The sequence below is a fragment of the Branchiostoma belcheri genome, unplaced genomic scaffold (assembly GCF_001625305.1).
Source record: "Branchiostoma belcheri isolate BF01 breed outbred unplaced genomic scaffold, Haploidv18h27 scaffold244, whole genome shotgun sequence".
NCBI lineage: Eukaryota > Metazoa > Chordata > Leptocardii > Amphioxiformes > Branchiostomatidae > Branchiostoma > Branchiostoma belcheri.
In genome coordinates, this window is record NW_017803848.1 from 223,805 (window position 1) to 241,130 (window position 17,326).

General features: G+C 40.5%; 1 protein-coding gene across 1 annotated transcript in view; it reads left to right on the forward strand.

Moving 5' to 3' along the window:
• Positions 1-7,229: 7,229 nt before the first annotated feature.
• The window catches only part of LOC109471264, a 16,255-nt gene continuing 6,158 nt past the window's right edge, over positions 7,230-17,326 (forward strand). The window contains exons 1-2 of the mRNA XM_019770548.1: positions 7,230-7,252; positions 7,574-7,733. Coding sequence (XP_019626107.1) covers positions 7,230-7,252; positions 7,574-7,733 — 183 coding nt within the window. The remainder of the gene's footprint in view (positions 7,253-7,573; positions 7,734-17,326) is intronic.

The window sequence follows — 17,326 nt, forward strand, 5'->3', positions numbered from 1 at the left end:
ACTAAAGGTGTTACATAGTGCAGTGTTAGCTTAAATGCACTATGAACTATGTAACACCTTTAGTGCACTATGCACCAAGTATCAACTAGTGTCACTGCACAGTAAACCAGTCAGAATTGCCCTGATGAAGATGACAGACGGTCATTGAAACGTCGGCTCATGAAAAATAAATGGTTGTGATAAAGGAACTTTGCTATTCAGTCGTTTACCAACCTGATGAAATTATCTACGAATGTTACATACAGTAATAAAACAAAGGACAACACATGGTATAGCACTCACAGGTTATTACATGTGCACGTATAGAAAATAATTAAGTCATTACAGGCATCTACAATGCTTCAGGAGCGGCTGGAAAAAGTAGCCTCCTTTGCAGGCGTTACGTGAGTAGAAATTGGCTAAATAGACAGATAACATGCAAGTAGGGGAGTTAATAATATTTCACAGTCTTTCTAGCCGCTTGTGAAGCCTGGTAGAGGCTAAGTCATCAGTGATCTGTGCAGTGTTAGATCAAACAGTTCGGGAGGCACGTGTGAGAGTGACTGCTTGTCCTAATAACTAAGGCCACAGCAAGTAAATTCTATGGATGACATCCTCTGCAGACTCCAAATCTAATGCGAGCGGGCGATAAAAAAACAAGGCGGGCCAAAAAACAAGATTCCTACACTTTCAAATTTGACATCATAAACATTGTTAAACGGGAAATGATACCTATATTGTGCTAAGTTTACTGCCAACTATTACAACATCCATTTGTCACTGAAAAGTTTTCAATCATTGTACAAATCATCGGGTTTTGATTCAGTGGGAACATCACATATAAAAGGAATAAAACACATCACTTCATCAACGTTAAAGACAGAACAATAAATCAGAGCCTTGACTTGTCTCCTCTCTTCATATTCATCTACCATCCACCTTCCGGCATGGCAACAGACATCTTTGCCCATTTCGGCATGTTGACCACTGTCAGAAGGCAACAAAATTTCTTGTTTTTTTTTCTAAAATCAGGCGAAAATCAATGCGCGCGTTGATGTCATCCATAAAAATTACTTAGGCTACATGAAGTAATTTTTATGGATGACATCAACGCGCGCATTGATTTTCGCCTGATTTTAGAAAAAAAAACAAGAAATTTTGTTGCCTTCTGACAGTGGTCAACATGCCGAAATGGGCAAAGATGTCTTTTGCCATGCCGGAACGTGGATGGCAGATAAATATGAAGAGAGGAGACAAGAAAGGGCTCTGATTTAATTGTTTCTTACTTTGATGCAGAGATATGTGATGCTGGCTGTGTGTATGTGATCTTCCCACTGAATCAAAACCATTTGTACCATGATTGAGTCAAAATTTTAAAATGTAGGAACCTTGTTTTTTTTCGCCCGCTCACATTAGATTTGGAGTCTGCGGAGGATGTCATCCATAAAATTTACTTGCTGTGGCCTAACTAATATAACTACTCCTGACTTAATGATCTCGCTACCTTGCCGTACCGTACCGTGCCAAGTCAGTATCGTGGGCGCAACATGACTGCTTGTGTGTTTTGATACTCTATCAGAGAGCGGCTGATAAGAATGCTTGTTGTTTTTCCAGTTTCAATCTCCTCTGAGGTTGATACTGACAGGTTATACGGTGCAAGCCTCGCCCTTAGAATAAACCAGCGAGCTTTGTTGATGTCTTTATCAATAGGGAACAGGGCCAAGCGGAAATACTTCTGTGTTGTTGGAATGTCGTTCAAGTCCAAGTGACGGATCTGCTTTGTGCAGGGCGCGGCCACAAGTCCTTTTATAGTCAAGTCAAGTCAAAGTTTATTGCACAACGATTGTCACGGGTACAATGTATGGCAAACAATAAGATTACTAGTTGGTATGTGTCTAACATAATGCTATATATATGGTCAACGGACATTGTATCTGACAGAGTATTATAAAGAACTACTGGCTAGAGAATATTTCGACTCTACATGTACGTTCTACATTACGCTAAACTATACACATAAATGGTACAGTGAGCAGTTGCACCTAATTATACAAAACATGTTCTATGGCTACTGAACAGAGTGTAGACTAAGTTACTTGCCAGGAATGTTAAATTCTACATATAAATGCTACGAAACGCTACGATACATGTAGTTGATAAAATATTCAGTGACTCTACTTATATATTTAAAAAGACATCCAATGCGATTTCAGGGCAGCAAAACTGGAAATATTCTGAATAAGGCAATCTTTGTGATATTGACACATACTGCTTCACATTGGCACATTCAAATCAGCATTTCATATTTTGGACAATTAGAACTGCAGAAACAAACCACAAGATGAGTCATTTATTTTCTGGGTGGTACCCTAAAAATCAGCCCAGGGCCCCTTCAACTAACCATGTGTACTTTATGTGTACATTTGCATGACGCCTCCTCAATGACATTGGCTGTCAGAAAAAAAGAAATTTTAACACACACACACACAAAAAATTAGGGGAACTAGGTCGGTACATCTGTATCTGTATAGCCGGTATAACCGCCCTTCGGCGTAACACACCAGCTTCGCAGGCACGCGGCGCGGCGGCAGCTGGCTATATTACATCGAACGACTTGTTACACCTAACCCTTGAACATCTAACTCTAAACATTTTTAAAGGTATCTAATGACAATGCCTCTATACTGACTTACTGTACTTGGTGACAGCGAGTTTCACTCTGCGATAGTTCTAGGAAAGAATTAATTTTTGAATTCTTAAGCTTGGTTGATAACTCTGGTACTTGAAGACATGGCTATTCCTTGTTCTTTTCTGGGCTGGTATTAGGTACTTAGTATTAAGTTATAGTTGGTACGTCCTCCAGTTTTTTAGTCCTTTTGTACATCATGCATATATTATATTCTGGACATTTTTTGTCTGTCTTCCAGTGACACCCACTGGTTACACTGTTCGGGAGGTCATCTTCCACAAATGCTATGTAGGGATCGTTTTCGCTGACTAATTCACCTGCTAGTATAGCCTGGTATCCAGTCTTATCGATGCTGGGGCGGGTTTTCCTCGGGGCTGTAGAAGCTCTCTCCCGACCGCCTCAGCTAGGTTTCCCGGTAGGTATTTCACGATGGGAGATTGATTAGCCCCACGTCAAGTCAACTCCACCGGCGTGTCATCTCTATTAGCGTAACACTCCTACCGGGGCGGCCTGTTGTACTAGGCGGAGGGAAACTATTAGAGCCCCGAAGACACAGCCTGCCCTAACTACTATACCCCAACCACGATACCAGGCTACCGCTAGCAGTACAGAAATGAGAAACTCGCTTCTGTGAAACGTCAAACCCTAAGTACGATGTCCAAACAACGGGATAAACACGTAGAGGCGAGAGGGGAACTCGGAGAGCTGTTTTGACGAAGACCAGACGAAACTATCACAGAGAGTTGTTTAATTCAAACATTGCGGTTTGACCCTAAACAAAGGCGTCCGATGCACGGAATGGAAAAAAGCGCTGTGCTTTGCAGGAGTGGATTGTTTGAAAACCTGGCAGAAGATCAAGATGTACAATCGGCGGGTGGCATGTTTACGGCGGGTTTAACCGGTGTCTTGACAACTTAGATTACACAATTTTTGGTGTTCGTGACAGAAATGTAAAATATACAATCAGTACCGGTATCAGAGAACACCACAGGGACCTAGCCTGTCAGACTGTGACAAGGAACAGCCTTCGAAAAGTTTTGAAATTTCGTACTTTCGTTGCAGAAATGCTTTGAAATACAAGCAGGCATCACTTCATGACTGTCCATCACAATTAGCAGCTCAACCAATGATAGCCGAGCAATTAGTGGTTTGACCAATGAGAGAGCTATAGCCTCGGCCCATCTCCGCCAAAACGAAGAAACGCAAAACAAAACATGTCAATGCGACATACTGCCACTCTCTCATTGGTTGGACCACTAATTGCTATGCTATCATTGGTTTAATTACTGTCCAATTGTCCATTGCTGTCGAACACGTGGGACCAGTGACTAACTTCATAAACATATGCAATGCATAAAATATTAGATTTATTACTGATGAGCGACAGAAACCAACATGTTGAGCGAAATATTATTTCTGCATGACAGGAAAAATCAAGTTAAGTTACGTTAGATGAGAATCAGAATTTTGGCAAGCATAAACGAGGCCTTGAACATACTGTCAGTGGCAGGGCTCGAAACTAAAGGTAGTCCAATGGCCACTGACCACTAAAATTTAGACTGAGGCAACTGAAAAGACACTTTGGGCCATTTTTGGGACGATAGAAAAATAATTAACATCAGAATGTCAGCCCTTCTTTCGGATCCTGAAAATCCCCCCGAATTTCCTGTCTATTCTGCAATTATAGTGTGCCTGGGAGTGAACATGAGCAAAATAATATTGACTTCAAGTTGAAGTCATACAATACTTCCCGAAAGAACAGGTTGGGACAGTTCATCCTCACTTCGGCACAACTGAAATTTATTTTTGGGTCAGTGCTGGAACGAAAGGAAGAAAAGTTTATTTTTAGGCCTGTAGTGGTTTCCTCATTATCTACAAACCCCCGTGAAGTTCCGGACCCTGGTCTAGTCTCTCCAGGTAACTTTGGCACCTGCACGTGATGGGAAAAACAGGCTGTTCCGTAATGTCAACGACCTCTGTTCAGTATAAAAGTGGGTGAGTTCCAGCCCCTAGTTTAATGTTTAGGCCACACCGATTTAATTGGTTGCTTCTCGGATTTTTTCAGCAAAAAATATGAAGCGACAGGGCGAAATAAAAAAAATAAACAGGCCAAGGCACCCCGTAATAGCCGGAAATGGTACAATATGAGCTATGAAGTCAACATACGAGGGGTGATCCAAAAGTTCTCGGCCTCACCTAGAAAATAGAGGTCAAACGCGTATTCTTTGGTATAGCTGTATACTATGACGTCTTACATCAGTGCACACGAAAATGCAAATTTTTATATTCATTAATTAACATGTGACGCCCCGTGAAAATGGGGTGGGTGAGGGCAAAATCACAAAATGGCCGCAACAGAAGCGTGTGCTGTGATCAAGTGTATCGATAAAAAGCTATGCCTCCTCAAGAAATCCATGAAGTCATGACCAAGACACTTGGTGATGACTCCCCTTCCTATTGAACTATAAAGAACTGTGTTGCTAGTTCTAAGCGCGTCAAGAGAGAGCACAAAAGATGAACATATGTCAGGATGCCACAAATCAGCACCACGGACAATCCAGTTGAGGCCATCCATCACATGGTAGTCAATGACAGATGTGAGACTGTCCAACATGTAGCAGGTTCTTTGGCCTGACTTGTGGTACAGTTAACAGTGTTTTGTCGTACATCTTGGGGATGAGCAAGCTGTCTGCATGAGGGGTGCCTAGAATGTTGTCTGAACATCACAAGTTCAAACAGGCTGAGCATTTCAAGGAACGAATTCAGTCCATCAAGGCAACTTACTCAAACGATTTGTCACCCAATATGAGACATGGGTTCACCACTTTCACCCCGAATCAAAACAGCAGAGCTAATAATTGATGAAGAACGGTTCCCAGCATCCCAAGCGAGTTTTACCCGTTGAAAAGGTTTTTGCCTCTGTTTTCTGGGACAGTGAGGGGGTAATCATTATTGACTACCTGCAAAAGGGTCAAACCATCAATGGGGTGTACTGTGCACCAGAATTGCGGCAGTTCAGGGCAACAATCACAGAGAAAAGGGGAGAAAAGCTCCGAGTTGACGTGCTGACAATGCACCTGTTCACACAGCACAGGGGTCAGTGACAGCAGCAAACGAATGTGGCTTTGAAGTCTTACCCCACTCTTCCTATTCACCTGACCTAGCACCGTGGGCCTTCTACCTGTTTCCTAAACTGGAGTTCCACTTACGTGGTCAACGTTTTCATGGTGATGATGGCGTCATTGATGTGGTTTAGGTATTTTAAGGGCTTCAGACGAAATATTTTTCCACAAGGGAAAGGAAAGCTGGAACATCGCTGGACCAAGTGCATTGAAGTTAGAGGAGACTATGTTAAAAAATAGTGTAAGAAAAATTTTTCTGCTATCACGTTTTTTGGGAGAGGCCGAGAACTTTTGGATCACCCCTCGTAGGATCGCTATAAAAGTCGCAGTAGGTCGGAAAATGGAAGATGGGAAGGTCTTTGAAATCCACTCATACTCAAGATCTATGATCAATAACTTAGTTCTTGCGTTAATAATAATTTACTTAGATGTAACATTAAAACTAACTAATAGCCTCTGCTTCAAGCACAGAAACTAATACACCAAAGGAAGGTACAGGTTGAGCTGTTGCTAAAACCTGTCCTAGATATTAGTGCAAATGCAGAACAAAAGTCTCAAAAGTACACATGTGAAGACAAATATATGCATCTTTAATTTTTTTTTGTAAAAGTAGAAGACCCATGCTATGTGACAAAAGAGACCCCATGGTCATATCATTATTAGAAATACCGTGGTACCCATTGTAATTTTAGGATTTTCAGCCATAAATTTTTCGGGGTCTCAGAGTGGGGGGGGGGCAACTCCATAACGAAAAAAAAACTGAAAAAAATGACTATATGGCTGTTAATAGTTCCCCATACCTATGTCACATACAAAGTATGAGCCAATTTGGCCGACCTTCATTTTCCGACCTCTGTCTGGTTATTCTGGTCTTCTCGTGCAATGTCTCTTAAAGATGATGGGGCTGACTTTCCTGAAGCCTGAAGTGCACTGGCATCAACCGTGCATGAAGAGTGGACGAAAGACGACACCTGACACCAACACAGTTCGGAGGTGGTTGATGGGCCCTGCCTCATGTACTTTCCGTATAAAGTAACCCCTCACCATTTACATGATTCGCACCCTGTCAAGTATAACTCTATGGCCTTGGGACTCTATAGGTATATGTGATTCTCCAGAAATAGAAAAAAAACAACTGAGGCTTGTTTCAATATAACCTATTATCATATAGCCAGTTGACGTTGACCAATTAGAATGCTCCATTCCACATTCCTTATGACTACGTAATGTCACAAATAGAGTCAAAACCATTTATTCATTGCAATCCATACATAAATCCATTCATAAAACATTCAATAATCACCCGCATATGTCCTCAGGTGACCCAAAAAGAACACCGCTCTGTTCTAAAAAATCCAAAAATAACTTGAGTTGTGTTCCGATGACCTCGGGTGACTCCCATTAAAACACCTGTTCCCTGTCTTTGACCCAAGTAGAACATGACACTCCCTAGTGACCTCAGGTGACCCCAGATATAACTATGTTCTATTTAAGTTTGTACGTTTTATACAGAAATGTGTCACTCTTCACTGTGTACGTTATGATAGGATATATAATAATAGGGTTAGTGGCCCGCCATTTGTCGGTGAATATGATGTGATAATTTAAAGCCTTGTGAGTTGCTATAACTACCTCATAAAGCCACCTCGTTCGCTGCACTCACGCTGTAGCTTTATTCGGTGGTAATAGCAACTGGCAAGGCTTTATCACACCATAATCACCTTGGGGCGGGTCATTAACCTTAAGTAACTAGTTCACACATTGTACTTCTTAATGCACGCAGGTATTACGGGGAGTTTCACCAAAATCAACCTGTCACAGGCTGGGATAAAGAAGAGATGGCCAAACTTGAGTCAGATGTAGAGAAAAATGGCAAACATATGCTGAAGTGGGTAGCCGAGAAGAGAGTATACGATGATATATACGCCATGCGCCCAGGATTGGTGAGTAGTAAGTTTATTGAAAAAATAAGTCACATATACATATTACAACAAATCCAGCGTAAGTATTGACGTTTTTTGCGTCGTGTTCCAGTGTGTTTTAACCCTACCTAGACGGGGGGGGGCTAAAAGTGCCCGCGCCAATTTTGATGTCACCTAGTGTCTGAACAACTAGCGCTAAAACGTCCAAACTTGGTGACTTTTCCTAGAATATTGTTGGAAACAATTCTCTATCATTGAAATAAGAAAATAATTTTTTGTGTTGCCATGGCAACGGGTTTCTTACAAGAATTTTTTTGCTAAATTTAGTAATTCTTGTTTCAACAATAGAATTTTATGGGTTTTATGTCAAGTTACTCATGGTTTCTAATATTAATGACATTCCATATAATTTTATGTAAACTTTATCATTAAATATGCATGATTTATGCTAATTTGATGAGGTCATTGGCCTAAATCCAAGATGGCGGACCACATCATTAGAACAGGTATATACAGGTTATTTTCATTAAAATGTCCTCAATACATCCATTTCTTTTTCCAATATCTTAAATATGCATGACGTTCTTTTATGACGTCACCGATATTGCTATGGGCAACATAAGACTTAGTACACCCTAATATTATGTCATTAACCCTTTTGGTAAAGTTATGTTGTATACCATTTAGCTTTCAAGGAATAATGTATCTAGACGGTTTTGGCCAATAAAACTACATTGATGACGTCATAATTACGTCATAACGACATTAAAATTGTAGATAAAATAAATTTTTACTACTACACCATCCTCTGAAAATTTGGTGGTCATACGACATACCGTTCTCGAGTTCTGGGGGGGGGGTCAAATGAGCCCCCCACCCCGGTCCCACCAAGCCCAAAAAAGCCCGGTCTAGGTAGGCTTAAGGTGACGTGATCTCTCTGTGTACCTAGGACGCCCTTTGGACTAAAATGGGGGTGATACAGAGCTACCTGTAAAATAGCATGTATCTCAAGTTTAACGCGACGAATCGACTTCAAAATCTAAGTAACTTAGATGAAATACCACTGAATCTAAATATTTACTTCTTCCTTCAAACATCTGCATAATTGTTCCATAATTGCTAACAAAATCGGCCTAGACCAAACCCTTCTCCTCAGAATTCCAATACAAAACTTTCCTAGAATGTGGAGAGGCATGCACTTTATAGGAATCGGTTTTTAGAAAAGATGAATATAGCTTAGATTTGAAAATATTTTGAAATATAGTCCATTTTGATAGAATTCTGTGGGGGGTAGGTATGACTTTATCTAGCTAGATATACATGGATAAAGCGACCACTTTATTCATGTGTCAAAGAAGTTATCTCAAACTAGAGTTCGGAAGCCTCATGCCTTCGACAGTATGATATTGTTTTCGTGGGTGTTGTGTGTATGTATAGTGTATGCTTTTTGAAGGTGATTATCGTAGTTATAGTGGTCAGAGAGTCTTTTTGTGAACGAAGCAACTTACTATTTACCAAGCCTGTACCATGTTTTTCTACGGAAATACGGAATGTAGAATTCGTCATTTGGTACAAGGGTGCCTTGAGCATATGCTCAAAGAATGACATTTGCAGATTTGGCATACGTCACTTGATAATGGTGTGAAACAGGTCTTTTCTGCTATTTTCAGACAAAAAATGTACATTTTTGGCTCCTGTGACCTAATATTACAACCAAATGACCTAAAATTTGGTATAGGAGTGTATTTGACGTAGCCCAAAGAGCTATACTCACATTTTTGGTAAACACTACTTTGAATTTGTGTAAAATAAGTTTTTCTGCTCTTTCCAGACAATATGCTTTTATGCCCTTGTATTAAAACCAAACGACCTGAAATTTGTTATAAATGTGTCTTAGGCAAATGCCAAATGAACTTATGACATAGTTTGGTATACACCACTATAAAATTGTGTAAAATGGGTCTTTTTGCTATGCCCAAAGATCAGAGCTAGCAATACTGTAAGGTAGCAGCACACAGTATTAATTTGGTAGGTGGGTGGGTAGGTCTTGATGAGACCTGGAAATGATTAGACTTTGGACCCCCTAGCGGCTTGTTGTGGTACTGCAGCTGAACTTCCGGTTTTGATATCTCATGATCTACATTCGCTGGGGTGACGAAAATTGGATGGTAGGTAGCTCTTTTGCTGGGGAAGAAGTGGCGTGAGCTTGGGCCCCCTAGCGGCTTGCACAGGAACTGCATGGCTATCTGTTTGAAAATATTCAAAAGAGGATAACTCAATAACCGGTGGACGGATCGTTGTTATTTTTGGTGTGTAGGTAGCTTACGTATACGTAGGATGCTTGGCATAATTATGCGGCAATTATGCAAATCTGGATGTAATTTGCATAATTAATGGTGAAATTTTAAAAATCAGCTGCATTACATTATAGGACCATTCAAGCTTTTGACATGTAATTGAGAACGAGAGAAACACAGGCAGATTTTGATAATGTAAAGTAACACTTAATTTGCATAATTAATGAGAAATGTAATAATTCCATAATGCTAACTGCCAGGAATTTCATACTTTGGGTTGCTGGTGTCTTTTCAAAATTTAAAGTGACCAGTGTTACTACAGTAACGTATGGACCTCCCACGACTCCAATTTCCGAACTTGATCTTGCTATCGTTAACGGTAACTTGCTCACAAAAAATCGTGAACATCCATTTGCAGATTCTCGAATTATCCCGCTAACATCAATAGCGACCAACACAATAGGTCAAATTCAATGTCATGGGAACCCCCCACGAGGCCCATATCTGAACTTGATCTCCGTATCCTCAACGGCAACTGGCCAACTGAAAATCATAGACAACCACTTAAGGATTCTCGGGTTATCTGGGGAACAACAAAACACGCAAACACAAAAGGTCAGCTGCAGTCACGTAAGAACCCCCCACGAAGCCCATTTTTGGCCTTGACAATGCCCATCACTAAGACAACCTGCCTGTTAAAAATCGTGAACCTCGGACCATGCCTTCAAACTTTATCATGTATAATCTGCAAAACAGTGCAAAAACGATTTCATAGCCTTCTGTCGAAGGCAATAATTGGTATAATGAAGTGTTTGCGACCATACTTGGACAGACGGGCCCTACTGACAATATACAATACATTGTTCCTCCCCCACATCTTATACTGCAGCACTGTTTGGAACCAGGGAGGTAAGGGGCATGTAGACAAATTACAAAAGCTGCAAAATAGAGTGGGTAGGGTAGTATTAGGTTGTGATCGTAACACCTCCATGGAGTGCAACTGTTCTGAACTTGTTATGCTGGACCTCGGTAGCACAGCACCACAAACGAGCCAAGGCTACTTTTATGTTCAAGACAATTAATGGAATGTCACCTCCACACATTTCATAACTATTTACAACATCTGCCGGTACCCACACACACAACACCCTACTAAGCACACAGGGGGGACTTCAGCTACCGAAAGCTCGCTTGCAGTTCAAAAGGAGATCGCTTTCTTTTTCCGGTGCAACACTCTGGAACTCACTTCCTCCTCACGTCAGACATGCAAAAACACTCAGGGTCTTCAAGACCACCATTTCTTCACTCAGCAGTTAATATAATTTCTTTGTTGTTAATTTTCCAATTTTTTCCACATTGATATGCAAATTACGCTCCATTATCATTTATATTTATTTGTTACATTTATTTAGTTTGTTTTCCTACTTTATTAGTCTGTTCCGTTTCTTTTATCATAACTACCCTTTGATTTTACTCAAGTTACATTCTATTATGTTATGTATGTCACAGGGAGCTTTGGAAAGCGCCAAAATGGCGATATGCTAACCTGTATAAATAAAAAAAAATAACTGACTATCGAGTTGGAGAACAGTTTAAACTTTTCATAATGTAATTTACCAACTCAGATGAACTTTCATGCCAACAGCTAGATGACTGTTCAAAGGGAGTTATTAAAATCTAACATAATTGCAAATAGACTTTTACCCCGGCCCAGTGACAAAAAAAATCGTTTGATGTGTATTGACTTGTCGCACCTACATCCATGCCCTGTATCTCCCTAAACTTACTTGCTTATACCATTATACAGTTCATGTAGTTTCTTGTCATCCCTCCATTTTCCAATTTCTTACTCTCTCCTGCTACCTTCCGAAGTCTGGTAGAGGCTAATAATACACCAACCAGTGCTGATCCTTTGCTCCTGGGCCCACGTGCATTGAATGCCAGAGCTTGTAATACATCCGATCTACGTTTGATCATAAAATCCCCCCCCCCCCGAAAAAAAACCCCCGACCAATCCTGAAACGCCTGCCAAGGAGGTAGCACATGCCCCCAAGGAAATTATACCACACGCAGCCCCAGTACAAGGCTTTGCCAAATACTAGTAGATAGTTGTTCCGGGGACGTCATACTATTCTCTTACTATTAGCTGACAAACTTCCCTGGCATATTATAGATGACTATTTGGCCAATTTCTAGTCTTTCCAGTCGCTTCCCGGAGTACAGCCCTTGTCAGTTGTATATTGAGCGCCGCACGCTGGCTATAACCAAGGACTATATGATTATAACCTCCTTGCTGTATTTTTGGACCTAGCGTGCTATGGGTCTGGCATGCAGGATACTTGAACAAACCATGGCGTCCCCACGCTTCGTTCACACAAGGAGGTTATAATTCTACTTCTATGGTTCACAAACTGCGTTTAACGCTAGTACGAATGTGACTCCTTGATTAGTCCGTAATCTCCTGGAATTCGGAATACACTATGTATTTGTTATTAAAATGGATAATAATGATTTTCTGAACGTGGCTGAAATCAAGGAGGTTATAACCAAGCACAGTTGATATCGGAGCTCCATCGCCAATTTATATGACCCCGTCATATAAACTTGAGTTGGTGGATACATGCCCTATTTAGGACTAGAAAGGCCGACATTTGCTTTGGAGCAAATTCAGCATGGCTACACCACACATTTACGACATGGCAGGGAAAGAAGGAGAATACAAGGGAAAACAATGTTTTACATATCGATATAACTATAGTATGGCAAATAACAAAGAATATAAAAGTTTGATAGCAGTCCCCTGCATTATTGATTAGCATGTTTATTTGCATAATTTAAGCTGTTGATTTTCAAGATAAAAAAGCATTTATGCCCTGCATTCCAATACTTGAGAAGGAAAGTTTGACATACCTAGACCAAAACACTTTAATGCAGTACCTACTTTCAATATGGAATGGGTTGTGGAGCTGTTCATGGAGTTAACTCAATTATGTCAAACAGCCAATCAGCAAGAAGAATAGAGATAAGCTGCATGCCTACTGGTTGCTTGCTGTGCATGCCAGACAGATGACTCATGGATAGTCACGCCTAACTATATTGTAAATTGTGACCTAAAACAGTCAAAAAGTCCCAAATTATACAAGTTTAAGGGAGAGTATGCCAAAAATCATAATGAAGTGTTGTTGGTATATATATATAACGCATACGAAGACCAAAGTTCAGATGATTTGAGTGTAATACCAGGTCTCCAGGACCCCAAATGTACAGATTTTGTCAGAAAATTGCCAGAAAGCCTTATCCTATTTTGCACAATTTTTAAGTAATGTATGTTGAAAGCATGAGCTGCATTCTTTAAACATGTGTCCAAGGTATCCCCATCCCCGTACATTTTTTTGTCTAAAAAGAGCCAAAAACCCTTATTTTACACAATTTTAAGGTAGTGTATGTCAAAAGCGTGAATTGCATTCTTTGGACATGTGTCCAAGGTATCCCCATACCGAATTTCAGGTCATTCGGATTTAATATCAGGGCACAGGAGCCAAAAATGTACATTTTTGTCCGAAAATAGCCAAAAAGCCCTATTTTTTTCAATTTTAAAGTTGTGTATGTCGAAAGCTTGAATGAGGTTTTGTAGACATATGTCAAAGGTATCACTATACCAAATTTCAGGTCATTTGGTTTTATTACCAGGGCTCCAGATCCCAAAATGTATATTTTTGCCTGAAAATGGCCAAAAAGATAATAAAACAATTTTCCAAAAAAAAAAAGGAAAAAACGCTTGGGGGTATTTGGCTACTCTACCTTCATGCCAAATTTCATGTCATTTGGCCCAAAATGAAGAAATTGAATCCATTTAACGAAATGGCAGGAGAAGAAGAAGAAAGAGGAGAAGAAACATGGCATGGCTATGGCATGTTCAAGATGGCGGGCTCGTGATATCTCAATCCATTTCTGAGCGTGATGTGCGATGCAATCCGGATCGGCAAAAAGCAGTGTGAACGCGCGGGTCAATCAGGATTGATGAATTTCTGATCGGGATCGGCAGTCAATCCAGATCCATTTTTTTGCACTGTGAACAGGGTATTAGTTCCGAGTCGCGCACTCTGCCGTTACGCCACACGTTTCTTTTTTACATCTATGTCGGCCAAAATGACCAAGGTTCAATGTCTAGCGTACAAACCTATCCGCATGCTGAATTTCATTTTCCTCCAGGCTGAAATTACGAAAATATCGACCATTTTTGGGTTTTTGGAACGGAAGAAGAAGAAATTGAGTAAAAACAATATATTTATCGTTTTCTTCGGTAAACATAAAAACAAATTAGATGCATATAAAACACTGTATGAAAAACCACGTTTCCAAGAGTTTCCAGTCCCGCACACGCCCGTGAAATTCGCTGTGTCCTGGTCGCGTCCATGGATTTCCGGGCTTCGCATGTACGGCCCCGGATATTTCCTTACACTCCCGGATTCGTGCTCGCCGTGCACGTGCACGGAAATTTACGCCCCGCACACTTGGCGTGTGTTGGGGAGCGGCTAACAATAAGGGGTACTGCGTGTATTCATGTTTCAGGTGATAATTACTTGAACCAAAGTTGCCAGTACTTTAATCTCAGCAAATTAGATATAGAATGATCAAGGATTGTTAATACAACATTTGAACCTATGCGTCCTTGGCTTGATTTATCGTGATGTCGTCCATACGACAAAGCACATTTGAGCGTAGGGCGCCCCGACGCTGGGGTTATATAACCTACTCGGTCAAAATGACCTAAATCTACACTCCGGTCTAAATCTGAATTTTTTATTTTGGAAATAATAGTTTATCCGTAAGTTTCATTACCATGATGTAATCAAACGCTTGACTAAAGGGGTTTGAACTAACGTGACCTGATCAGTTTGTTATGATTTTTAGGTACATGTATAGGTAATAATATGCAAGCTTTACATTGTAGTTCGGTCGATGTGTATTGTGATGTGTCTGACATGGCGTCCATTTATGTGAATAGCCTTTGTGTAAACAAATGGACAACTCACAGCGTCCCCACGCCTGGTAAAATACTGAAATCCAGCAAAACAAGTCAACCCTCATGACATTAATTGTGGATTTTGGATACATTTACAAAGAGTAAGGTTATGTTGGAGTTAAAGTGCGGTTTTATTTCACTCAGTGAGCGACAAGTTGTGTAATTCTAGAACGAATAAAGCCATGCAATCATGACGAATTAGAATTATGAAGATCATTCGTCTGCCTTGAAATAAATACATTCACACAATCAGAAACATCCTTTCATCCAAGTGTTCAGACTTCACAGGCGATTTAACTTAAAACCTATAATGTCCTTGCTATAATATAAAAACAAGGTCGTTGTAGTATTGAACGCGATCACGTGATTATATGACTGACGACCAATCCTACCTCGCTCTCGCCGGGACCAGCCAATAAGAGACGCGATGCTTTGTTTTGGTGGGTCGTTTGAATCTTGCTTTGTCACAACGACGGTTTGCTTTTTCAAAACACGTTTGTCTCTGCTTGCAAAGATTACTAGTATGTTCCTGAACTAAAATGGCGTCAAACATTCCGTTCTGTTACTTCGTTTTCGCAACGGAAGAAATGACTCTACTACACGGGCCGACAATTTGCCGACAACACCGCAACGAACCAGGAAACCGACAGGAGGAAGGGTAAGCTAAAACAAGGATACTATTATATATACGGCACTATCGTTACATATATCTTAAACATGTTGTTTAAAAACGTTGGCTAAGTTGTGCCTACTGTACGGCAGAAATATTTATTTTGGCAAGAAGTGTACACTATTTTTTACTGATTAATAACATAGTTTATTATTTCTACTTAGAAGTACATCGACATAGTTTGTATGTTGCTCAGAACATATGTATTTTTTTCAGGCGCGGATTTGGGATACTTTGAGACGATTTGAAGAAACTTTATCGTCAGGCTGTCGGAGAGCTCAGAAAAGAAAGAAAGAAAAGCGACTGCAGTCACACAGAAGAGGGTGAGTCTATGCAAATGTATATCTTTGCATACGAAAGCCGACAAGGCTCTTGACAATTTGAATTGTTTTCATTACCGAGGGAAATGTTGTGTTTGTATTGTTCCCATGATTACAATGAAAAGAAACAAGTAGACGTTGATGCTTGATGAATGGAGCCTTTTCATCTGGACAAAATTGTTGCTGTCTGACGTTAAAAACATTCGTTAAAAAATGATGACTTCTCGAAATGTGTCCATACAGACTTCCGCATCTTTGCCAGGCTTGTTTACAAAACTTCTAGTACATGTACACCGTCACGTAACTTCAAATGAAATTCAAAAATGCCTTCGACTTTTGACTTAGATTTTGGTTTTTCCATGTCCTGCAGGCCAGGCTGGAGGCAAACAGGCAGGCCGCACACCCAGGCTCAGATCTATTAAAAGGCGAGGGTGCTGTGTTAAAGCGCCCGGCAGGCTCCGACGACCCAGGCCGGCCCCGCTGCACTCCCGCCCGGGGTGCATCCCGCGTCCAGCACGCCGCTCTGGTCTGACTGCGATCACAACCGACACCATCACCACGCCACCCCGCAGACAGACAGTGGGCAGTTTGTCCTTCCAGGATGAAAACGTTTCGCTATGGTCCCCTGAAGCAAGGGGGGCCATACCTCCTGGCCTGAAATCTACAACTAAGCCTCATTTTGTAGAGGCGACAACGCAAACTTTACAAAACCGACAGCTTGTCTTTAACGACATTGTAAATTGAATACGTGTTCATGTAATTAATTTCTGAGCAAATGATCTTTTTTTGTAATGACGTCATATTGTTTTCTGCCAAGCCTCATTTAACTTCACGGTAGGTCTGCAATTGTGTTTTTGCTACACGTACATGTATTTTGAAGAACTTTGTTTGAGGCCTTCTTTGTTTATTGAAAATTTAGTCTTTTGACTGTTTGTGTAAGCGCCATTCACTTTCATGATCTGAGGGCTATTTTCCTCTTTTAACCTGATGATATGTCAGTATTAGTTACTTTTTGACATTTTTTTGCTAAAATGGACTTCTATTTGGAGGTGACTGTGATGAGATGTGATGTTAGTCTACTTTTTAAAGTTAGAGAAATCTGTTAATTACCAGTAATTTCTGAGTTTACACTGGGTCCAACGATTTTAAAAGTCTAGTCCCTGGAAGGCTAGTTCGGGAAAAAGCTATTGTTTCTATGTTTCGGTTACACATTTTTGTAAAGTACCAGGTTACATTATTGTATAGTGTTAGCATAGTGCATAACGTGTATACACTATACATAGAGCGTTATTTTTGTCAGT